Raw genomic sequence first — 26,836 nt, 5'->3', positions numbered from 1 at the left:
GCGTTTGCGGAGCGGCACCATAGATGAGAATAGGAGGCTTCAAAGCCTCCTGACTCGACAAGAGGCATCCGTTTTGCCGCGACGCAACGCGACGCAAACGCTCCTGTTAGAACAGCACCATGTGCTGTAATGTGCAGAATTGGCAGAGGCGTTTGGGAAGCGGTAAAAATGCTTCCCAAACGCCTCTCTGCCGCCTGCACACAAGGCTAGTGTGAACGTAGCCTTAGTGAATATACGAACAGAACAAGAAAGCAGATAGCTGCCTTGCATGAAATGAGGCATGGTGCCATAAAGCCAAGGAAGAACTCACCGCCCTGACAAATTAAGTAGTGACAGGGGAGGGAAGATCCTTTGCAAAGACACACTCTGGAATTACCAACAAAGAATATGTCCTTCAAATTAGGTCATGGTTGACAGACACACACTGAGATTTCAACAAATCCAAAGTGTCTCCCTCAAATGGGAAGATGATTGTCAAAATAAAGGAAATACAACATCCCTGTTGATGTGGATAACCCTTGGCAAAAAAGAGGCCCTAAGTCTTAACACAGCACTATTAAGGATACGAAAAGGTGACTTGCAGGGCAAGGCTGCCAACTCTAAGACCCTGATGAAAGGGGTGATGGCAATAAGAAAAGTAATCTAAAACAGGATTATATGGGGATCTCAGATAGTGTTTTCCCTGTAGTGCAGAGAGTACCTAGTTAACGTCCTATGGGGCCCAGTGGAGAAAGGGGGGGGGGTCTTAACAGTGGGACAATGTGAGTGACATCCTGAACAAAGGTTAAAATAAATGAATAGGAGACCAAAGGCCAGAGCAACTCAAAAGGTTCTAAAATTAAGTCTGAAAGACTCCTCCAAATGAAGACTTTCCATTTGTGGTAGTACATCTTAGGAAGAGAGGGCTTGTGAACCCTTAGCATGGTAAAAATCCCCACCTCAGAAAGACCCTCCATCTCTCAGCACCTAGGCTTCAATAGCCATGACATTCAAGCCAGCAGATTGAGAACCAGGGTGCAGAATCAGGCCTTGACAAGTCCGAATGAGTCAGGAGCAGCTATGGGGAGTCTGGGAACAGAAGAACTAAGTTGGATTATCAGAATCTTTTTAGTCAGACCAATGCTACCAAAATCGTGGAAATTGTCAATAATTTGATTCTCTATAGAATTCAATGGAGAATATACAGTATTGGAAACATGTACATCAGAGTATTTTGTGTCCAGGAAGCAATAAAAACATTTGCTACATCTGCCAGTGGGTATCTTGCTCTGGAGCTCTGCCTGTGCTCTTTCTCACCAGTTACGACTAGGCTTCTATGCTGACTTGATGGTTTATGTACTCCGCAATTATGGTGTTGTCAGATTGAATTGGCTCTTCATTTCCTGGGGCCATTCCAGGATTGTACGGGGGGGGCAACTTCCCGTCCTGTCCCTTCCACTGGCAGCTGCTGTGGACACACAGGGTGATATTTCAGTCTGGAAAGTGGAGGAATGGGCCTGTAAATATGTCTTTTACCGGGCCTTTCCTTTTCTGAATGAACACAGTGAGTGATCGGTACATTATTTACTAATCTTCAGTTTATGAATGAACCAGAGCCTCTGTATAGAGCCTCCAGTGCATTCATTCTGCATTGCAGCTGAGACTGCAGTGAAAGGGACTTAGGAATGTTCATTGCCCTGTAAGGTAGGCTGTGTGGGACTCCGTGACTTCTAGCAGCAGTCCTGCGCGACTGCTCAATGTATCAAGTTCTGGCAATTATTCTCTTGTTGCTTGGTAAGGGCGGATAATAGAAGAGCTCTGAAAGGGAATGAGGGGAAACAGGTGACGGCGCTACAATGAAAGGTGACACTGATGAGTGGGAAGCAATGGTGAGGGGACTCTTATGAGGAAACTCTAATGGGGGGGGGGGCTCTAATGGGGAGGCTCTGATGAGGGAATTATGTTGGGAGGGGCACTGATAGGGAGAGTCTGATGGGAGAGGTGGCCCTGATGGGGGGTCCGATGGGAACTATGATGTAGACTGAGATAAAGAGAGGTTCCGTTCAGACCTATGATATAAAGAGGCTCTGATTGGGATATGATTTAAAGGGACAATCTACAATAACACTAGCAATAAACTGTCCAAACTGTCCTCTTCTCTCAACACAAACAGGAAAAGGAAGTGATGTCACAGGATGTGAATCTGTGCATAAAAAACCGCACATGAAAAAAATAATGCCAAAATGTACAAATCTCATTGAAACGCACATGAAAACTGGTGTAAACTCGTGTCTCTGAAAGTGAAATCTGAGTGTGTATATATATATATATATATATATATATATATATACAGTTGTGACCAAAATTATTCAACCCCCACTGAAATTGAGTGTTTTGGCCAGTTTGACATTGCTTTTGATCATTCAGTCATCTTGCTTACATTTACATTAAAGAGGCACTTGTAGGTCAGACAAATATAACATAACAGTTATAATGAAATAACCACAAATGTCTTTTCTGTGCTCACAGCATTATCAGTTTTATTCAACCCCCAAGTGACATTCAATCTTAGTACTTAGTACAGCATCCTTTTACAGTTATAACAGCTTTTAAACGTGAAGCATAGCTTGACACAAGTGTCTTGCAGCGATCTACGGGTATCTTCGCCCATTCTTCATGGGCAAAGGCCTCCAGTTCAGTCACATTCTTAGGCTTGCGCACTGCAACTGCTTTCTTTAAGTCCCACCAGAGGTTCTCAATCGGATTTAAGTCTGGTGACTGCGATGGCCACTCCAAAATGTTCCAGCCTTTCCTCTGCAACCATGCTCTAGTGGACTTGGAGGTATGCTTGGGATCATTGTCCTGTTGAAAGGTCCAACGTCTCCCAAGCCTCAGGTGTGTGACGGACTGCATCACGTTTCCATCCAATATCTCCTGGTACTGAAGAGAATTCATGGTACCTTGCACACGCTGAAGCTTCCCTGTACCTGCAGAAGCAAAACAGCCCCAAAGCATGATTGACCCTCCACCATGCTTCACAGTAGGCAAGGTGTTCTTTTCATCATAGGCCTTGTTCTTCCTCCTCCAAACATAGCGTTGATCCATGGGCCCAAACAGTTCTAATTTTGTTTCATCAGTCCACAGAACACTATCCCACAACTTTTGTGGTTTGTCCACATGGCTTTTGGCATACTGCAGTCGACTCTTCTTATTCTTTGGAGACAGCAAGGGGGTACGCCTGGGAGTTCTGGCACGGAGGCCTTCATTACGCAGTGTGCGTCTTATTGTCTGGGCTGAAACTTCTGTACCCACATCTGACAAATCTTTTCTCAGTTCCTCAGCAGTCACACGGGGACTTCTCTCCACTCTACGCTTCAGGTAGCGCACAGCAGTCGAAGTCAGCATCTTCTTTCTGCCACGACCAGGTAGCGTTTCAACAGTGCCCTTTGCCTTGAATTTGCGAATGATGCTTCCTAAGGTGTCTCTTGGTATGTTTAACATCTTTGCAATCTTCTTATAGCCATTGCCCTTCCTGTGAAGAGAAATCACCTCTTCTCTTGTCTTCCTGGACCATTCTCTTGCCTTCACCATGTTTGTAACCACACCAGTAAATGTCTAGAAGGAACTGAGTATCACAGTCATTTTAAAGCTGCCTAATTGGTGCTTATTATGCTTGATTGCTGCTCGGTGACATCCACAGGTGTTTTCAATACCTGATGGAAAGCACCTGTATGAACCTCTGTTCTTCAGAGTGGTAGTCTTTAAGGGGTTGAATAATTGTGGCAATGAAGAAACCACATAAGAACCATTTACTACTGTATTACATAAACAATTGATGTCATTTTAGTTGCATTTGGGTAGTTACAACGTCCTTGTAGGATTTGATTCTGAATACAATTCCAAATGTACACTATAGTCCCTAAACCCCTTTACAGCATTGGGGGTTGAATAATTTTGGTCACAACTGTATATATATACACACACACACACACACACAAGTAGAACTCTGCACAATCAAAATATATAACCCTAAGAGCCGAATAAAATCATGTGACTAGACAAAAATCATCTTACAAATGCAATACATCTGCATAAAAATAAACACGTAACTAAAAAACTCATCTATATGTATATCATCATTACATATAAAGTACCAAATACAAAACATCCACTGTTGTGCAATAATAAACATCCACATCTGTGCAGATAACATGAGAATAGTGAAAAACAATTTATAGTGAAATAATAAATTATTGTATGTTAAAAGTCCACCTAAAAATAAATCCATACAGATGAAAACATCCACCAGTGCAGGTAATTAAACCAATCACCACCGCAAATGCTTCTTCCACCTTCCAAACAGGGTGCTTACCTCAGGTTTCGACCTGTTACACAATGTCAATAAGTGCCTTGCCCTTTAAAAGGGTTCTGTCTCCATGCAGCATTTATCCATGTCTTATCCTCACAAGAAACACAATTCCTCCATATATTTGCTCAAAAGGAAAAAAAAAGACCACATTGTGCAATACATCAGCTTATCATAACAGTTTATTAAAATAAAGGGTTAAAATCTCACTCAAAATAAGTGCACTACATCCAGTGCACATGGAATAGATTGCCTCTTTAAAAACCAACATTTTTCCCTTGAAGGCTGGACTTTGGCTTCAGATACCTCTCCAAGATGGCCAATTTCCAGTTCCTGTTTGCTTGGTGATGCCATCTGGACATGCCCTTGACACATTTCGTCACCTAATCATGACTGCTTCAGAAGAATGTAGCCTGGAAGTATTGTGTCATTTATACCCGCCCCTAATCACTAAACAACAGGTGGCATTTTGTTGTATACTAATTCTCCCTCATTAGAGGACAGATCACTAATGGGAACAAATATGAGAATACATATCCGCCCACAAGCATGTTGTAGACCAAAACGGAAACCATTTTCCAATATACCAATTGCTAAGTATCTAGAAAGCAAAAATGAAATTCCATATTGAAATCTGAAATAATATTTTTATCTCAATACTAATCCATACCTCCCATAATAATAATAATAATAATTTAAAAAATAGTATTGTGATACAAATATAATTTTGGACTTCAATATGGAAGTCCATTTTTGCCCTTCAGCAATCATTTTTTCAAATTTTGTTTTGCATTTTTTGTGGTAGCATGGAAGTTTTTGATATAATTTTTGGCATATATGGTGTGAACAAAGCTTCAGTCTGTAGACAAGCTGCACAGCGCTGCCTTTACAGCCTCTGTACAAATTAATTCTCTCAATTATGCTACTATCTCAGGGTGGAAAAGGGCCGCACAGTAAGTACCAAAGGGCTGCATGTGTTGGGGGCCAGGGTACTAGAAGTTAGTATGTAAAATGTATGTATTTGAGAAAAAGAGGATGTTAAGAATGAAATTTCCTGATTCCCTGTAAAAGGCTGCACATTATGAATTATATAATTCAAATAAAAACATTTGCAATCAGTAATTATTCCCAAAAACGACTTATTTGAAAAATGCATCTCTTAAAAAGATATTAACTGAAATTGTGCTTTACCCTGACATACTGAATCTCACTAGAACCTTAAGTCCTCATGCACACTGGACGTTTTTACAGCTGCTGTTTTTGTTTTTGTTTTTACAGCCAGTAAACTCCCCAGCATGTTATCCTATGTGTCCATGCACACATAGCCTGTAATCAACGTTTTATGGCAGGGGCGTCTTTGGCTAGAAAAAAACCCAGAACTAGTGGGAAAAAAACAGAACTAGAGTTTTTTAGCTGTAAAAACACTCTAATGCTGTAAAACATGGCAAAATGCGTCAAACCGGCGTTTTTGGACTTTTATTGAGCAAAGAAAAAAAGAAAGAAGCTAAAAAACACAAACATGGAAAAAACACGGCAAAACGCCTTTAAACGCTAATAAAAAACTCTGAAAAACTCACGTTATGACTTTACACAGCTAACGTTTCCAGCGCTATTAAAATGCCCAGTGTGCATGGAGCCTAAATAACAGCCCCATCCCTCCTTTCCATTTTGCTTTACCCAAGTGATGAGAAATCTTGTAGCCTGTCAGGATTCCATTGGGATGTTCGGGAGGTCCCCAAAACAATGCAAGAGATGTGTCAGACAGCCGTTCAATACGTAATCCAGATGGTGGGCTAGGAACTGCATACAATAAAAAAAAGATGGTTTACGTTTATTTAGATAAATACCTAATCTTATAAATAAGTTATGTTCAATATTAACTTAAAGGCTAAGTTCACCTTTCCAGGCAGAATTTCACTTTTCACAATAAATAGAAATGTCTTTTCTGCCCATGCCATCCCAGTGTGCTCATCTCTCACCTATCTTATTCATGACAGCTTAAAATCAAAACATTAAACAATGCATTCTAAGCACATCAATTCCTGTGTCATCCAGCGACCATGCAGATAACTTCATATCCCATCATGCACTGCCTTACTGCATCACAGAAGAGGGCATGTTTACCACTCTGGACCACACCTCCCTCATCACTAGACCACCTCTTTTTTACTTCCACCCAGTTTCCTACTTCTTCCTTTATTGTGGCCATATACCCTTTCCTACTTCTTCCTTTAAGTTCCATATACCATACAATCTGATTGTACAATCTCATGTTGATCTACCTTCAGTTATGCAGTGCAAGGGCCTGTCTGATTTGATACAAATTGAATGGATTGTTCAGGTATGCCCTCCTATTCTGTAGTTCTGTTAAATCTAAAGGAAATTGTACAGAGACTGTACAATCAGATTGCATAGTGTATGGCCAGCTTTATGCAAGTACATAGGAGGGAGTGAATGGAGACACTCATCTGTCATTCTTGCTTAAAAACACCAATTTCAGTTTCAGGTCCCAGGTGCGTTTTTCCTGTGGCACGCATAGGGCAGCCCATTGATTTCAATGCGTAAGCATTGGGCTGCCCTATACACAACAAATTCGGCAACGTAGCTTACGGAGCATTTTGTGTTGCAGTTTGCAGTTTTTTTACTGCACGGTTTGCCACATTTTTTGCATACGGCAAAAAGTGTGTTTACTTCCATGATTGAGGTCCCGTTAACAATTAATGGCACTGAAAGTGCAATTAGTTCATTTTAGGTGTATAAAGGTGCCCATTCACTATACAATCTATTAGTACAATCTCCAAAACTATATAATAGGAGGACATGCCTATATACAATTACAGAGTATCTGATCAGGCAGGACCTTGCACTATATAGTTGGTGTTAGATCAAAAGGAGATTGTACATTCAGATATCCAGGGACATGCTTCTCCTGTTTTCAATACAATAGTTCTGCTCCACATAGAGTGTTGTGTGATCACTCAGCTCCTGCACACTCTGCCAAATGAATGATCTATGCAAGATGAAGGGAAGATACAAAACAATCGATCAGTAGAGGAAGACACTGACAGTGTATTCAGGGAGAATGGTGCTCACGGATAATGTGTGCATGTAGGTAGAGAGGTGGGCGGAGGAGGAGAGCAGGTGCATGGTGTGTGTTAATGACGTCAGCTGCTGAAGCTCCTTCTAACGATTTTTCCCACCTATATACCAGGATGAAGACCAGCAAGTAATGGATGATTTTTCTATAGGAAACACTGGGAGCTGAAAAAAGGACTTTTGTAGAATATAAAAGATTTTTCTCTTCTGCAGCATTCATGTTATACTGGTACATAAGGAAGCTGGAATTTAGAAAAAGGTGAACTTAGCCTTTGATGAGACCCTTACCCTAAAGTGCATATTGTGCTGCCCTGCCTTCAAACCTCCCCCACCTCTTGCAAATGGGATTTTTCACAATTCTTGCTGAGGCGAGGATTTCATCCCACCCCTGCATGTGCAAGGATGTTTTAAAGGGTCAGAGTTTTGATGAACTAATTCTTCCTTTCAGGGATATCATGTGACCAAGCAGGAAAGTTGTTAAAAATGCCTTTTCTCCAGGAATGGTAACTATAATGGTCCTTATTTATCTCTTAATTTATCCAACTAGTACTCTATATTTAAAATGTTGGTATTGCATGGTTAGGGAGCCACATGAAAAACACACTTGCTTCTATGCACATGCAAATGGTCATTTCCAATGATCTCTCTGTGAGCTGAAATAAACAGTGTACATACAACCGATGAACCTACAGTTGCAAGACAAAGTATGTGAACCCCTTGGGATCACGTGGAGTTTTGCAAGAATTGGGCATAAAATGTGCTCTGAACGTCATCTAAGTCACAACAATAGAAGAACACAGTCTGCTGAACATAATACTACACAAACATTAGATGTTGCCAAGGTTTAATTGCACATAACATGTAAACATTCACAGTGCAGGGAGGAAAAAGTATGTGAACCTTTGGACTTAATAACTGGTTGACCCAAAGGATATCAGCAATAACCTCAACCAAATGTTTCCTGTAGTTGCAGATCAGACCTGCACAACGATCTGGAGTAATTTTTGACCACTCCTCTTCACAAAACTGTTTCAGTGTAGCAATATTCTTGGGATGTCTGGTGTGAATCGCTCTCTTAAGGTCATGCCACAGCATTTCAATCGGGTTGAGGTCAGGACTCTGACTGGGCCACTCCAGAAGGCGTATTCTGTGCTGTTGCAGCCATTGTTTTGTTGAATTACTTGTATGCTTTGGGTCATTGTCCTGTTGCATCACCCATCCTCTGCGGAGCTTCTGTTGGCGGACAGATGGTCGTACGTTTTCCTGCAAAATGTCTTGATAAACTCTGGAATTCATTTTCCCATCAATGACAACAATCCGTCCAGAGGCAGCAAAGCAGCCCCAAACCATGATGCTCCCTCCGCCATGTTTTACAGTGGGGATGAGGTTTTGATGTTGGTGTGCTGTGCCTTTTTTTCTCCACACATAGTGTTGTGTGTTCTTCCCAAACAACTCAATCTTGGTTTCATCTGTCTACAGTATATTTTGCCAGTAGTGCTGTGGAACATCCAGGTGCTCTTTTGCAAACTTCAAACGTGCTGCAATATTCTTTTTGGACAGCAATGGCTTCCTCCGTGGTGTCCTCCCATGTACTCCATTCTTGTTTAATGTTTTCCTTATTGTAGATGTGTCAACAAAAATGTTAGCATGTGCCAGAGATTTCTGTAGGTCTTTAGCTGACACTCTGGGATTCTTCTTTACCTCATGCAGCATTCTGCACTGTGCTCTTGCAGTCATTTTTACAGGACGACCACGCCTAGAGAGAGTAGCAACAGTGCTAAACTTTCTCCATTTGTAGACAGTCTGTCTTACCGTGGACACAAGACCATCAAGGCTTTTGGAAATACTTTTGTAACCCTTTCCTGCTTCATGCAAGTCAACAATTCTTGATCGTAGGTCTTCTGAGAGCTCTTTTCTGCGAGGCATGGTTCACATCAGACAGTGCTTCTTGAAACCAGTAAACCCAAAACAGGTGTGTGTTTTTTAAGGGCAGGACAGCTGTCAGCAACACATCCAATATCATCACACTGATTGGAGTCAAGGTTGGCTCACTCCTGGCTCCAATTAGCTCTGGCAGAAGTCATTAAGCTAGGGCCTCACATACTTTTTCCTCCCTGCACTGTGACTGTTTACATGTTATGTGCAATTAAACCATGGCAACATCTAATGTTTGTGTAGCATTATGTTCAGCAGACTGTGTTCTTCTGTGTAGACTGTGTGTGTGTGTATGTATGTGTATATATATATATATATATATATATATATATATATATATATGTGTGTGTATATATATATATATATTTATATGTTTGTGTGTATATATACAGTGGGGATCGAAAGTTTGGGCACCCCAGCTAAAAATGTGTATTAATGTGCATAAAGAAGCCAAGGAAAGATGGAAAAATCTCCAAAAGGCATCAAATTACAGATTAGACATTCTTATACTATGTCAACAAAAGTTAGATTTTATTTCCATCATTTACACTTTCAAAATAACAGAAAACAAAAAAATGGCGTCTGCAAAAGTTTGGGCACCCTGCAGAGTTAATATCTTGTACTGCCCCCTTTGGCAAGTATCACAGCTTGTAAACGCTTTTTGTAGCCAGCCAAGAGTCTTTCAATTCTTGTTTGAGGTATCTTTGCCCATTCTTCCTTACAAAAGTCTTCCAGTTCTTTGAGATCTCTGGGCTGTCTGTCACGCACTGCTCTTTTAAGGTCTATCCATAGATTTTCAATTATGTTGAGGTCAGGAGATTGTGAAGGCCATGGCAAAACCTTCAGTTTACGCCTCTTGATGTAATCCCCCATGGATTTCGAGGTGTGTTTAGGATCATTATCCATTTGTAGAAGCCATCCTCTCTTTAACTTCAGCTTTTTCACAGATGGCATCAAGTTACCATCCAAAATTTGCTGAAATTTTATTGAATCCATTTTTCCTTCTACTCGTGAGATGTTCCCTGTGCCACTGGCTGCAACACAACCCCAAAGCATGATTGATCCAACCCCATGCTTAACAGTTGGACAGAGGTTCTTTTCATTAAATTCTGTGCCCCTTCTTCTCCAAACGTACCTTTGCTCATTCCGGCCAAAAAGTTCAATTTTAACCTCATCGGTCCACAGAACTTGTTTCCAAAATGCATCAGGCTTGTCTGTATGGTAATTTGCAAAGTTCAAACGATGATTTTTGTGGTGAGGACGTAGAAGAGGTTTTCTTCTGATGACTCTTCCATGAAGACCATATTTGTACAAGTATCTCTTTATAGTGGAATAGTGTACCACAACTCCAGTGTCTGCCAGATCTTTCTGGAGGGATCGTGCAGTCAAACGTGGGTTTTGAATTGTTTTTCTCACAATCCTGCGAGCTGTTCTGTCTGATATTTTTCTTGGTCTTCCAGATCTTGCTTTAACTTCTACAGTTCCTGATGACTGCCATTTCTTAATTACATTCCGAACAGAGGATATTGACATCTGAAAACGCTTTGCTATCTTCTTATAGTCTTCTCCAGCTTTGTGAGCGTCAACTATTTTCAGTTTCAGTTTTCTAGACAACTGCTTAGAAGAACCCATGGTGCTGATTGTTGGGGCAAGGTCAGATGAGTCTGGGCATTTAAAAACTTTGAGATTGACATCACCTGGTCTTCCCAGACGATGATTGAGAACAATCCATGACACTGGCAGGTCTCAGCTTGGCAAAGGGGGCAGTGCATGCTATAAATTCTGCAGGGTGCCCAAACTTTTGCAGACGCCATTTTTTTGTTTTCTGTTATTTTGAAAGTGTAAATGATGGAAATAAAATCTAACTTTTGTTGACATATTATAAGAATGTCTAATCTGTAATTTGATGCCTTTTGGAGATTTTTCCATCTTTCCTTGGCTTCTTTATGCACATTAATACACATTTTTAGCTGGGGTGCCCAAACTTTCGATCCCCACTGTGTGTGTGTGTGTGTGTGTGTGTGTGTATGTGTATGTGTATGTGTGTGTGTGTGTGTGTGTGTGTATATATATATATATGTGTGTGTGTGTGTGTGTGTGTGTGTGTGTGTATATGTGTGTATACATATGTGTATATATATATTGCATACACAGAGCACTCTGAGGTTTTAATCTTCTTGTTTGACTGTCACGTTTTTTTCTTGGAGCAGCACTGCGATTTTATAAATTTGTAGCACACATACACCTGCCTGGTATAGCCAGTAGGAAAGCTAAATGCAAATTATAGAAGTGGAGGGTACCTATTACACATCAGGGAATTGTTTTTGTTTCCAAATCAAAATTTGGTTTTACAATGAAAGAGAAAAATTGTGGAACAGTGGCCTGTTGCAAGAAATCAGAATTCCCTGTTCACTGACATTACTCCACTCAAAGTCTAAAAAATTATTTGTTAGAGCATTCAATAGAACCATTCTGGACTTGACAAATTCTACATGAAAACCCTGAAAAAATGTGGTCGATTGCCATGTTTTGAAATCTGTGCTCGATTTTGGGATGAACAGGAACAAGACGTATGATTTTTGCTGAACAACACATTCACAGTTAGAATTTAATTTGTTTAAGATAAACGAACAACATTAGCTTCAATTAAAAAAAGCAGGTGACTAGTCCAAAAAAGATTTCTTTCAAATGAGATACTACTGGTGTATGGCCAGCTTTACACTTCACTGTTTGTGGGTTTATAAAGACAGTGGAGCTTGAATTCACAAATATAACGGTCTGTATCCTTGCAGGTTTAGATTTACAGTTAAACTTTATCACATTTTGCACAAATTGGATTGTTGTGTTGTAGGGTGGAAAAGGGTTAATGAGCTATACTTGGGAGATAGGTTTGAGATATACTGAACTATACTACCTGTATCTGTGTGAACTCACCTCCTTCTTCTGTTCTGATGATCTTTGTCTCACTTGCTGAGCCTTCACCTTTACCGTTGAGCACATGGACTGCGACTGAATAGTTAGTAAAAGGCTTTAGGCCGTTGATGTTGGCATGAGTAACATTACCATACACAGTTATCTTATGTGTATGCCTATCATTCTGAGCAGCATATTGTACCTGTGAAAAAAAGTTCACAAGAAACTAAGACAGACTGAAAAAGCTCTAGAATATTAACGTCTTTGCATATCATACAGTTGCTATTAAGACAACCCCCATAACTTAACCCGCTTCCCATGGTACTAAATATTCTGCTTCTGAGTTTGTCTCATTGAGTTGCTAAGGAGTTTAAATGTCAAATGATTTATGTGCTCATAGTGCTGTTATGCATAGAATCTGTTGAAGTGTCATGTTGTTTCAATCAGAAAGGTAAAAAGCAGCCCAGAAGTGGAGTATGTACCTTATGCAGTGGCCCATGTTGGAGCACCTGTTTAGAGCAATAATCCCTATTAACAGAGTAGCATATACCTTCCCTATCCTTGTTCTAGATTCAGTCTTTATTACAATGCTTGCTCCTCCTGCCACAAAACAAATTAGAATTCTTCAGGTCCTGTTTAGCCCAGTGACCTTTACTAATTATGTTAGAGTCAATGCTGCTGGAAAACGTACCCAATTTAAGTTTATTTATAACCTTAAGTACACTCCTGCTAAACTGTCCTGTATGGGGCTTGGGGCTGCAGCCTCTTGTCCTACAGCCTCTTGTCCTACATGCTGACAGATTTCAGCCGATATTCTTCATATGTTTTGATTAGGTCCCCTTTTGTCTACATATTGGCATGATTTGTTCGCCTTCCAGTCCCACGAACCCAAGAGGTGGGCCTATTGGGAAATCTTAATGATTTTGACCACGTACCCATAACCACATTTTGATTTGAATGATTATCTTTTATGCTTGTTAGGTTATATTGCTACATTGGAAAAATGCCATTTACAGTGCAGCAGATATATTGTATGGTAAATACCTAAAATGTAAGCTGATTTGCTTGGGGAGAGCCTGCCCTAAGACATTTTACATTTTTTTTTTTTTTTTTTTTTTTTTGTTGCAGTACTCTTATACAATGGGACACTGGCTTGTAATGTGATTAGGTGGGGGGGAAGCAGAACGGTACTGCGAGTGTTGTGTTTGGTGTGTATCCGTGTTTTTGCCAATACTGTTCTGGCATTGTTGGAATGTCATGTTTTTCTGTATTACAATACAAATAGTGCAACACAGTGACACAATGTAAAAAAAAGTGATAATTATAAATTAATGTCCACCATATGTAAAATAATAGTGCCCAAAAAGTCCACAGAAGATGTAAAAAGTGCTTCAAAACATCAGAAGAAAGAAGACACCCACTCAACCAGTATAGCCAGAGGGAGAAGAGACACCTCTAACAATCCTGCTGATAGAAAAACTGAGCTCTTACTGGAGCTGCTAGGCTTTCAAACTAATGAAATGCCAGCAGCTTTTCAGGGGTTAATCACAAACACATCCACAGTAGATAGTATAGCAATACTCCAAGCCTTGGTCTCACTCTAGCCTTGCTCTCAGGCAGTATTGGCATGCAAGATATAAAGACTCATAGTGCATATATCCTTATACTACAAATTTATTTAAAAAAGTATATTGCACTCACATTTAGTTAAAAAACTAAAAAGCATCAACAATCCCGTGGCTGCAGCAATCCCGATTCAGTAATACAATTATTCCGGCTGGCAGCCCGCAAGCATGGTGGGCCTAATGTGACAACACCACTCCTGGTGGCCACTGGCCGGAATGAATGATTTTTCTGATGTTTTGAAGCACTTCTTACATCTTCTGTGGACTATTTGAGCACTATTATTTACATATGGTGGATTTTAATTTATATCTATCACTTTTTTTTTTTACATTGTGTCACTGTGTTTTGATCAGAACTGCACTATTTGTATTGTAATATTTTTGGTTTTTGGTATCTATTAACCTGTGCTAGCTGCTTTTTTTTTTTTTTTTTTTTTTTATCCTAGCGCAGAAATTTACTTGTTTACAATGTTTTTCTGTATGCACCATGCAGACAAATACAGCCATACACTGTATACAGACACATATAGCACCTTCTGTACTGTGTGGTCATCATCATGATAATGATAACGATCACATATGCACAGTGAGATGCTTTCTGTTAATTTTTATTTACACTTGTGTTTGATAGACATGAAAAATGTACTATCCCCCAACTACTCCCCATTATGCTGAAAAGGCACTGCCACCATAGTATAGCAATAGTGGTGGGGTGTTGTGTTAAACCCCCCGATGCTGTACAACAGTGGTGCTGCCATCAACTAACCTGGGACCTGCATGGTGGGAGAGAGAGAGGGCGATCAGTGAGCTGTTCATTGATCTTCCCTTCCTGTTAATGACCCGGAATCAATGTGTAAAAAGTCACTTCAGGGTCCTGGTGTCACTGTCCTCAGACAGGATTGAATGATGTTAGCTGGAGAGGAAGCTGTCTCCTGCAAATTTCAGCCAATCAGTGAAGAAGACGTATTCAGCCAATAAGGTGCCTCACAAGCCATTTATTTTGGAGTTTTATTTAAAGCTGTATTTTTTTTTGGGGGGGGGGGGGATGCAAGCAGCTACTCAAAATAGTCTAGCGCCGGCCTGGGCTTACTGTCAACCCAGGCAAATATGGAAGAGACCAAATATCTGGGGTACATTGTGGGTAGGGTGAGGCCTCAGAAAAAACCCTGCCTCATCACAAAGAATCAGGTCGTAGCATTCCTGGGCATAGTTGGGAACTGACCGTTTGTCCCCAACTTCATCACTATTACTGCATCACTTAGTGACTTGAGGAGAGGTAAGAAGTGGGCCACAGTTAAGTGGAATGACAAGGCTGAAGAGTTTTTTTTTTTTTAGAACCTAAAACAGCCTTATGTCAGTATCCAGTGCTGATTGCTCCAGAATTCTCTAAGGAATTTAATGTCCAAACAGATGCCTCCTGGAAACAATTAGCAGCTATTCTGTCCCAAGAGGTTAACGGGGATGAACACCTAGTGATCTTTCTTAGTAGGAAGTTGACAGCTGCCAAAAAACATTATGCTGCAGTGCACTGGAGTGAATGTGCCTAACCATCAAGTGAACACTATTTTCTCCTTGGCAGGAAGTTCCGTTTGGTGTTGGACCATGCCCCACTTACCTTGGATGAGACATAAAAAACAAACAAATGCTATGTTAACTAGGTGGTTCTTGGCCCTACCAGAAGTTAAAAATTTGTGGTGGGACACAGACCTGGAAAAACAACACCAACATGCTAATGTCCTCCCTAGGAAACACTTAAAAGTGTCCCTCTTTACCTCTGAAACCTCTGCGTTGAAACAGAGGGAGGTAATATGTACAGGACACAATGGGATGGGTCTGGGATGGCAGGCATGTATCTTCATTGTTTGGGTTGTGGTCCGTTTAGGTGGGACAATGACAAACAGCATTTTCATCCTAGGACAGAAAGGATGCACTCACACTGGGCACACTGGTTTGGTTGAATTGAACCTTATCTGAGCTTGATTGTCTCCTCTCCCCATCTCGCTGCTGGCATGCACTCACACTGGGCAATAAGCAAGTGTTCCCTGGCACACTTTAGTGCACCTTTGTGTTCAGTGGTCTATGAAAAAGTGCTCAGGCATGATTTACACTCACCCTGAAGTGAACTGTACTGGACCACATGTGAACCGTTCCAGGGCCAACTCTTCCAAGTGGACCCAGGCATAGTTCTCTTAAGCAATCCCAGGCACAGTTCTGGGCACTCACACCTCACAAATTAACTGGACCAAGGGGGTGAACAATGCCTGGGCAGAGGTAAAACTGCCAGTATGCATCCAATTTGTTATGGTCTATGTATAAATAATCCTAGATGATAAGCAATCTTAGTCCTCTGGCTGCTCATAATACATACCATATATTTCAGAGGTGTCTATTTCTTGCTATATGGGCCCTTATGCAGAAGCACATGGTACACAGAAAATATTCTCCAGTTTGTTAACAGATTGTGTCCAATGAATGTTGAAAGCATAAAGCAGTTACCTCAAAAATTTTGAGTGAAACTACACCAATTACAAGATCAGTCCAAACTTACCACAAATCCTTTCAGGTGACCGTTTAATCCTTCTTTCTGTACAGGCAACCATGCCACTTTTATTGTACTGTCATTAACAGCTTCTAAACCAACATTCTCAGGGATACTTTGGGGATCTGTGCAGGAAGAAACAAATGATGAATGTAATAAACTCTGTTAAAAACATAATGAGGCAAATAGTAAAAAGCAGATTGAAGTAAAACTGTCTTTTTTGGAGAAAAAAAAACTATTTTTGAACAATTATTCTCCTTCTAATCTCTAATGAAGGGGTGCTCAACCTGTGGCCCTCGGAGGCCTGTGATGTGGCCCTCCACCTCAAACTGAATGCAGGAGTTTTGGTGCACTTTCAGAAGTGCACCACACCTGCAAAATATAATAGAAGTCTACAGCAAAGCGTAGCTAACCCGCAGGAAAGCCACAGGTGGGTGCAGGTAAACCGTAGCACATCATTGTGAAAGCAGCCTTATAGGGGGCTCAGGACAGCAAGGGCTTGTTTAAATTTGCGGTTTGGGGGGTGGTAAACCACTGGTGTAATGCCAGCGGTCGCAATGGCCTCAATCTCACATTCTGTTTTACTTTTGGAACAGGAGGGGTGGTGGAAGTGGCATTAACCGGAACTAATCCTCTCCATTTTCCTCCTGCGACCACTGAAAGACAGCTTCTTCTCCTCTCCCTCCTTCTGACATTCAGCGGCTTCAGGAGGTAAATATTCATTATTCTACTTACTCAAAATAAAAAATTCCTAATTCATTGTGGCCCATGATTGGTTTACAAATTCCTAAGTGGCCCTCGCTCTTCAAAAGTCTGAGCACCCTTGCTCTAATGTCTAATGTACAGTTCTGCATAAATAAATCTGCTATATACAGTAGGTACACAGAGGTGTCTATTCACTATTGATTTGATGGATAATATGACCAACATTTGTCCACTGTTTAGCACAGATTTAAATCTGCATATTTGCTCTATTTTTTTACAATGGTTTTTACCCATTTTACCCAAGTATATTCACTTAAGATTTACAGGGTAAAAACTTTCATAGTAAAAAAAACAATGCAGGGGGATGGGTGGCTTGTGTCTTTTACTGTACTCCAAGATACTGTATGGAATTTACAGGTCAAAAATCCTTTTATCTTAACCACTTGCCCTCCAGAGGACTTACCCCCCTTCCTGACCAGGCCATTTTTTGCGATATGGCGCTGTGTTACTTAAACTGACAATTGCGTGGTCATGCAATGTTGTACATAAATTAGATTTTATGTCCTTTTTTTTCCCCCACAAATAGAGCTTTCTTTTGGAGGTATTTGATCACCTGTGTGCTTTTTTATTTTTTGCGCTATAAACAAAAAAAGACCATAATTTTAAACCCCCCCCCCCCCCCAATATTTTTGACTTTTTGCTATTCTACATGTCCAATAAAAAAATGTAAAAAAATCAAACTTTGTCATAAATTTAGGCCAAAATGTATTCTGCTACATGTCTTTGCTAAAAAAAAAATCCCAATACGTGTACATTATTGGTTTAAGTGAAAGTTACGGCATTTACAAATGGTGGTGTGTATATATACTGGAATTTTTTTTTTTTTTACTAGTAATGGTGGCGATCAGCGACTTATAGCAGGACTGCGGTAGGTATTCTGACACTGGGGGAACTATGTTGGTGTCACTAATAAAAAGCACTCATACTGTACTGACACTGGGCATGAATGGGTTAACATCTGGGCCGATCCAAGGGTTAACTGTGTACTGTGTGTTTTGCTATGCAGAGCATCACAAAGCAGCCAGTTCCTGCTGACGGGAGTGATCTGTATTGTTTACATACAGACCTCTTCCCTGCTAGCTACGCCGATGATCACCGGTTCCCAGCTGAGAATTGGCGGCCGGGACCCGGTGAGTGACATCCCTAGGAACCAATAGCGGTGCAGTAGGGAGCGTGCGCGCCCCCTACCTGGAAATACAAAATCATGTATATATACTGTAGTATAGCAGTACTTCTGCTATTGGGCGGTTGGGAAGTGGTTAAGGATGCTGTGTCGGACACAAGCTTAGTATTCATAGACTCTGGGATGTCCCCAAGCAATGAATGAGAAAAGTGGGCAGCAACAAGGTAAGCAGAACTGTGCCAACAGGCCCAACAAATCCAAATTCAGGGTACTGCTGCAAGAACTTTGCGACCAAAAGATGCTTCCACTAAGGATTGAACGTCCACTTGGAAAAACGTGATACAAGATTTGAACTGAAGACCAAGTGGCTGCCTTACAAAGGTGGGCAACAAAGGCTTGATGTCAGAATGCCAAGGAAACAACCTGGTGGACCTAGCACATATTAGTGCTAAAAGAGCTTTATCCTTTAGAGTTGTAAGCTTGGGAGGTGAGTTGTTTTATCCAGCACTGGTGGATCTTGAAGCAGGATGTGCCTTGTGAGGTCCTGAGGTTAGGAAAAATAGAGTCCGTCTTGCTGATAGAAGCTGTAGGTTTTAGGTACACTCAAGTCCTCATGCACACTGGACGTTTTTACAACTGCTGTTTTTGGCTTTTGGCATTTTTTTCTACAGCCAGTAAACTCCCCAGCATGTTATCCTATGTGTCCATGCACACAGCGCTTTTTGGCAGGGGCATTTTTTGGCTGGACAAAAAACCCAGAACTAGTGGGTTTTTTAGCTGTAAAAATGCTCTAACGCTGAAAACCGTGCCAAAATGCAATAAAACACAGCAAACCAGCGTTTTTGGACTTTTGAGCAAAAAATAATTGTTTAGGTAAAAAAAACCCGATGCATACAGCCTTGCAGGGGTCAGCAACCAGTAGATTGTGATCTATCAGTAGATCTTGGCCAGCTGACTGGTGGATCTTGGTCTGGGCTTGCTGAGCAGCCATCCCAGAGCATCAAACATGCATCTGCAATGCAGAGTAACTACTTGTAAAGTTGGAGCTGTAGTAGGGAGTAGATTGTGCTGCTCCTCCGCTCTGTCATGGTTGGTGGGTGTAGCACCAGCCAAGCATGACCCATTCAAGTGAACGAGGCCTCTCTGCAATTGCCCTGCAACCTTGTGCAGTACAGCAAATAAGGGGTTAAACAAGCAGTGTGTTGCTTTCTCACAACCTGCTTTAAGCCCTTGGACTCTGCAAAAGCATGCAGTTGCAAAGCACTTGCAGAGTTGCCACAATTACTTAAATGGGTCTTGGTTGACAGCCGGTAGCACCTAACAAAAGCAACAGGGGTGTAAGTCCTGTTGTGGCATGTGTACAACTTTGGATGCTGCTTCAGCAGCTAAAGGAGGTAGGGATTTTAGGGATTTGGGGGGGGGTAAAACCATGATTCAACCACAGGGTTTTACCATCCCCAACTTTATATGTGAAAAAGCCCTTAGCGTGCCGCCGCCAATTACAACTAAGGGCTCATTTGCAGGTGCAGTAGGCACCGCTGCTCCTCTGCAAAGCGATCCCAGTGCGCTTGACAGGTGGTGCAGAGGCGATATGTTGCCTCCGCATCACCTGATTTAAACCCATGATTGCTGTGCAATGCTCGTGATTGTGATATGGCAATTAGAGGTGTAGATCAGGTGTGAGGAGGCGATGATGTGCCCCCTGATCTCTGGCATCTCCCATGTTGTTCAGGTAGTTCTCCACCTCTTTATGATTGCCTACCCCTGCTCTAATGGCTCTGATCATGTTTAGACAGGGAAGAGCAATCATCTTTGGGTGCCTAGGAGCAGGACACAAGGAAGAAAGGACTGTCTTTTTTTGAGGTAGTAGGATTACACCACCTTAGGAAGAAAGGAGGGTCTTGGGTGCAAGAGAGCTCATAACATGTCTGTCATACATGATAGCCACTTGGAAGGCTACCTTGCAGGGGAGATCATCCAAGGAGAGTTCTCAAATGGGTTCAAAGGGTGGTTCCTGTAGGGAAGAGAGAACCAAATTGAGGTCCTGGGGAAGCACAGAGTGCTGTAAAGGTGATTTGATCTGAGGAAAACCTTGAATAAAGGTTGTTACAAGGGAAAGAGAAGCCAGAGGTTTTTGGAAAATAATGGAATAGAGTGTTCACATCAGGCAAAGAAGAAAATCCAGGTATGATAGTACATCTTTCTGGAAGTGGCTTTACTTGCTTTTAGCAATGCAGGAATAACCAAATCAAAGACCCCTCTGTTCTTTAAGACCTGGGCTTCAACAGTCATACCATTAAAGCCAGTGACTGAGAAGCAGCAGAATGGATCAGGGGACCCTGAGACAGTATGTCTGAAGTGTTTGAAAGAATACCAAATCTGTGTACCAGATTTTCTGGGTCAGTTTGCTGCAATGAGAATCACTGGTTTCTTCTCTTGCTCTGTTTTACAGAGCAGTCAAGAAAGAATTTGCACTGGAGGAAAGGCATAAATTAGCCTTATCTGAGTCCAGGGAATGATCAGAGCACCTGATGCCAGTGTTAAAGGATCCTTGGTCCTGGCCACAAACAGATGTAACTTTTTTAATGTGGAGGCCAGTATATCCACATTCAAAGACCCCAATCTCTGACATATCAGGTTGAAGATGTTGGGGAAAAGGATCTTCCCCTATAGAGTGTGCACCAAAGACCCTGTTGAAGCCTAGAGGGTCTTTGGCATGCATGGTGACTTGGGGGTCTAAAATGGTTGTTCCCTTGAAACAAGTCGCCTAGGAGACAGTGCACCCAAGAGTGGACACTTGACAGCACAGATTGCCTCTCAGCGGTGAGGACACCAGCACTTCTATCTAGAACAGGTTCTTGCAATTTTTTCCACAGCTGCTGCATCTCTTGCTGGGGCATAGGGAATGACCGCTTGGACAATAGCTGGGGTGGATATTAATTCACATCTCCAAGTGCATTTTTGTCAGCTTTAATGTGAGTTGATACTGCTTATTAAAATACATGCTTTTGATGCACATTTCATTGGAGTGTTTCATCACTTTTCCCAGAGGCTGTGTGTTCACAGAATATTGTTTTCCAGCTCCTGACAGCTCCTTCTTTGGAAAGTGATAGACAGTGCAGGCTGTGTGAACAGGATGCTACAAGGTTCACCCTCCCTACTTTTGTCTTATGAACTTATATCCCCCAATGAGTATTAGGAGGCATTTTGTGCTTTTGTTTCGTAGTTGTTTGTTATTCTGGCAGTCTGAGAGCTGCAGTACTGCTATGTATTTTTATTTAAATTGGAGCACCGGATATACTGAATTTTGTGACAACACTATAGGACATTAGAAAAAAATGAAGAGTGGAATAGGGTTTGCCAGTGTCCACTTACCTGTGTCATGTACTGCATGATTAACATTTTTAGTTTTTTGTTCTTTTTATCCTCCTTTCCCTTATATAACAAGCCCAGCAAACGAGCCAGTATAGCACCAATGATGTCAAAGAGAACATAACTAATCAACAATATGTAACCAGTGGTGCTGCCTCCAATTAACACACAATTTTAATGTTTACATGTTGGCCTTGAATGAGTCACTCATGGTGCAGTGGCAGCACCTGCGCAGAATGGCCTCCATTCATTCAGAATCATCCCCGAGCTGACCTAAGAGGTCTCCTGAGCATGCACCACATGAATGACTCATTCAGGGCTGACACGAAAACTGCTGCTTGCTGTGGGGGCACCTGGCAGGAGCGAGGGGCCAGGAGAGCCTGCAGGAGACCCGAGAAGAGGAGGATCCAGGCTGCTCTCTGAAAAACCACTGCACACAGAGTAGGTAAGTATAGCATGTTTATTATCCCCCCCCCCCCCCCACAAAAAAAAAAATGAGCCTTTAGAATTGTTTTAATTCTCTAGTGGAAGTCTGGTCTAATCCTATCTAATCTTAAACCTTCTCCCACCCCCATTCTAAGCCCTATTTAATCTAGCCTGTAGAGGAAAGAAGTGTATACCTACTTATTCCCTGGGCAGTCCAGTCATGTGATTTCCCCAGTGGCTGGTTCAGTGAAGAACAGAGATTGCTGACAACGGCTATGCGGTGACATGACTCATAGGCTTACTATGGGGCATTCGTTTTCACTGTCCCTCCTCTTGACTGAAGCAAGCGCTAGGAGCCAATCATGTGACCAGACCAGAGTGCCCAGAGAAGGCACTGGGAGCCAATCAAGTGATTGGGCTGGAGCGCCCTGAGAATAGGTTAGTATATTCAGTGAGGAACAGAAGTATATTCAGGTAAATTCAGGAAATCACATTGTATGATTTTTAAAGAATTTATTTGTCTAGCACTGCTGAACATAAGTATTTGAACACCTGAGAAAATCAGTGTTAATATTTGGTACAGAAGCCTTACAGAGGTCAAACGTTTCCTGTAGTTCTTGACCAGGTTTGCACACACTGCAACAGGGATTTTGGCCCACTCCTCCACACAGATCTCCTCTAGATCTGTCAGGTTTCTGGGCCACATGTCGCTGAGCAACATGTAGTTTCAGCTCCCTCCAAAGATGTCCTATTGGATTTAGGTCTGGACACTGGCTAGGCCTCTCCAGAACCTTGATATGCTTCTTACAGAGCCACTCGTTGGTTATCCTGGCTGTTTGCTTCGAGTCGTTGTCATGTTGGAAGACCCAGCCACAACCCATCTTCAATGCTTTGACTGAGGGAAGGAGGTTGTTGCTCAAAATCGCACAATAAATGGCCCCATTCATCCTCTCCTTAATACAGTGCAGTCGTCCTGTCCCCTTCGCAGAAAAGCACCCCCAAAGCATGATGTTAGCACCCCCATGCTTCACAGTAGGGATGGTGTTCTTGGGATGCAACTCATCCTTCTTTTTCCTCCAAACACGACGAGTGAAGTTTAGACCAAAAAGTTCTACTTTGGTCTCATCTGACCACATGACTTACTCCCATGCCTCCTCTGGATCATCCAGATGGTCATTGGCAAACTTCAGACGGGCCTGGACATGTGATGACTTGAGCAGGGGAACCTTCCGTGCAATGCATGATTTGAAATCATAACGGCGTAGTGTTCTACCCACAGTGACCTTTGAAACTGTGGTCCCAGCTCTCTTCATGTCATTGACCAGCTCCTCCCTTCTGATTCTGGGATGATTCCTCACCTTTCTTATCAGTGATACCCCGCGAGGTGAGCTCTTGCATGGAGCCCCAGTCCGAGGGAGACTGACAGTCGTCTTTAGCCTCTTCCATTTTCTAACAATTGCACCAACAGTTGATCTATTTTCACCAAGCTGCTTGGCAATTGCCCCGTAGCCCTTTCCAGCCTTGTGGAGGTCCACAATTTTGTCTCTGGTGTCTTTTGACAGCTCTTTGGTCTTGCCCATGGTAGTAGTTTGCATCTGACTGACTGTGGGGTGGACAGGTGTCTTTAAAGAGCTCAGACAGGTGCTACTAAGTTAGATTAATGAGTGGAGTAGCGTTGGACTTTTTAAAGGCACAGTAACAGGTATTTGAGAGCCAGAATTCTTGCTGTTTATTAGGTGTTCAAATACTTATGTTCAGCAGTGCAAGACAACTAAATATTTTAAAAATCATACAATGTGATTTTCCTGAATTATTTTTTTAAAATTCTGTCTCTCAGAGTGGGAATGCACCTACAATGTGAATTTCAGACCCCTCCATGATTTCTAAGTGGGAGAACTTGCAAAATCGCAGGGTGTTCAAATACTTCTGTTCCTCACTGTACAATTTCCTCTACAGGCTAGTTAGTATAGCGCTTAGAACAGAGGCAGGTTTATGTTTAGATTAGACTGGACTTCTTTAACTGTGTGTGTTCTTTCGCTGATCCTGTGTCAAAGAGCCCTAAATCACACATATAATTCCTTGAAGTCCTTGCAAAAGAATTCAAGATTCAACAGTGCCAACCAATTGTAGATCTTTAAAAAACTGACCATTAAAAAGAGAATTCCAGGTATGGATAATTTATACATAGTTACGTTGGTCCAGCTTGGACCAATGTAACTATGTATACAGTATACCATACTTGGCTGATGCCACTGGAAGCTGAGCATCTGACCTGCTGCATTTAAAATGTAGATGGTTGGCCACTCAGCACAGGGGCTGATCAGAAAATGCCTTGTATTTTCTGAATTAATGCAAAGTGTTCTTTTAATTGGACAAGGTGGAGAGGCGGGTCAGTAATATCATGCTCTCCACCTTGTTCAATCAACGTATGCACTCCCAGCACAAACACAGGAATGCATATGTCAGCCCAATGGAAGAAGATCCACTGGCGTCGGAAGGGATAATATATTAATTTGCCCTTTAGAGGAGATGGTGTTCCTTAAATAACATTTATAACCATAGAGATGATCCTGCGATCATCCACCACTGTTGCCTTCCATGGATATCCATGCCTTTTTTATGTTGCTGAGCTCACCAGTGCGTTCTTCTTTCCTCAGAATGTACCAAACTGTTGATTTGGCCACTCCTAATTTGCTGCTATCTCTCTGATTGATTTGTTAGTTTTTGAAACCTTACAATGGCCTGTTTCACTTGCATGAACAGCTCCTTTGAACGCATGATGTAGGTTCACAGCAATAGATTGCAAATGGAAATACCACACTTAGAATCAACTGCAGACCTGCTTAATTGATGAAGAAATAACAAAGGAGTAGCCCACACTTGGCCATGAAACAGCTTTTTTAAAAATTCTTTTATTTATATATTTTCCTTGTTAAAAAAAGCCAGAGATTGCGAAGTACAAAGTATACAGAAGAAAAGAATGCTTGGCAGTAGATGAACCAAAATAAGAGGATACAAAAGTAATCTATCGAGGTTATGGTGAAAACAGGTACAAAAACCAGCATAATAAGGCAGTTATGAAGCTACAATATCTTGACCTGGGGTGCCTGAGGTCTAGTGTATACAACCACCTGTAAAAGCGGTAATAAGAACCAGGTTACCAAAGGTCGCTCGTGTACTGCCAAAAGAGAGGAGGGGAAAGGAACCTGAACAGAGGTTTCCGGCACCACACTGATAAGTCACTTCAGGTATATAGCGCCCAATGATATAGGAAATCAATGGACAAATCTATGAATGGATGGGGGGAGCTAAGTAGGATAAAAAATGGGGTAGAGGAAAGCGGGACGGGAAAAAAGGGGGTGGGGAGGAGGGAGAGAGAGGGGGAAGAGGGTGAGGAAAAGGATGCAGGGACACAGAGAGATCCCAAACAAAGATCCTCAAGAAAATCTAGGAAAACAGAATATGAAGTCGAGAAGAGGCCAGTTGAGTAGAGAATAGCAGAATAAGGCAGAGCATCTCTACCATCTGGGGACCACACCAATCAGGCGAGATGGGGCCCCTCAGACAGGCCCAGGAGACTGCTGAAAGTAGGAGTCAGTATAGACAAAATATTTCCACAGTCTCCAGGTGTCTTGGAAAATTTCCCCATAGTCATGTAAAGAGGCTGTGAGGTCCTCAATGTCTCTTAGCTCATTGACTTTGGAAAACCAGAGGGCCCTCATAGGTGGGTGTACAGACCTCCAGCACAGGGGAATGCAAGCTTTCACCACGTTTAGCAGTTGAATTGTCAATGAGATCTTATACTTTTTAATGGGGCGATCTGTAAGACGTAATAGACAGGCCACTGGATCATGTGCCACATCAACACTCGTCAAGTCGTTAATGGTGCCAGTCACAATCTGCCAGAATGGTTTAATTTTAGAGCAGGCCCAGAAGATGTGGAAAATCATACCCCGGTCAGCACCGCATCTCCAACATCTCCAAGGTCAGGAATTTGGGGAAAGATGCGATGTAAGGTTGTAGGGACCCTTTACCACCTGGTCAAGATTTTATAACAAGTTTCCTGAACCTTAGAGGCAATGGATGATTTCTGTGCAAAGTGGAGAATCTTCTCCTTCTGTACATCTGTGAAATGAATGCCAAGATCAGCTTCCCAGTGGGATCGGAAGGTAGGGGTAAAGTCATTCTGCGAACTAGCTAAAGCGGGATAAAAAGTGCATGAAACAGCTTTTGATTCAATTGTCCAATTACTTTTGGCTCCTTGAAAAAGGGCTGATGGCTACTCTTAAGAGCTGAAATCCTAAACTCTTCCTCCAATTTGGATGTACATACCTTCAATTTACTATCAATTTACTTAATATCCATTATCTAACTATAGCTTGAATATGTTTTGGTCAATACCTGAAAAAAAACTATAAAATTGTGCCTGTGTCCAAATATATATGGACCTAACTGTATATATTGTACATTCACATCAGTCCCCAACCCTCAAGGGGCGTACAATCTAAGGTCTCTAACTCACATTCATACATACACATACTAGAGCCAATTAACCTACCAGCATGTCTTTGGTGTGTGGGAGGAAACCCGGATTACCCAGAGGAAACCCACGCAGGCACAGGGAGAACATGCAAACTCTAGGCAGGTGCTGCCATGGTTGGGATTTGAACCAATGACACAAGTACTGCCAGGCGGAA

At 41.8% G+C, this 26,836-nt stretch overlaps 1 protein-coding gene across 9 annotated transcripts in view; it reads right to left on the bottom strand.

Moving 5' to 3' along the window:
* L1CAM (L1 cell adhesion molecule) overlaps positions 1 to 26,836 on the bottom strand; it is a 721,289-nt gene that overhangs the window by 80,953 nt on the left and 613,500 nt on the right. For all 9 annotated transcript variants that reach the window (XM_089685157.1, XM_089685163.1, XM_089685158.1 and 6 more), the window contains 3 exons: positions 16,463 to 16,578; positions 12,311 to 12,491; positions 6,023 to 6,145 (listed from right to left, as the gene is read on the bottom strand). In XM_089685157.1, the coding sequence (XP_089541283.1) occupies positions 6,023 to 6,145; positions 12,311 to 12,491; positions 16,463 to 16,578 (420 nt within the window). The remainder of the gene's footprint in view (positions 1 to 6,022; positions 6,146 to 12,310; positions 12,492 to 16,462; positions 16,579 to 26,836) is intronic.

This window comes from Staurois parvus, unplaced genomic scaffold (assembly GCF_062004578.1).
Source record: "Staurois parvus isolate SC_StPar_1 unplaced genomic scaffold, SC_StPar_1.0 ptg000364l, whole genome shotgun sequence".
Lineage (NCBI taxonomy): Eukaryota > Metazoa > Chordata > Amphibia > Anura > Ranidae > Staurois > Staurois parvus.
The sequence above is the reverse complement of the archived record's forward strand: the minus strand, read 5'-3'. Positions and strand labels throughout refer to the sequence as shown.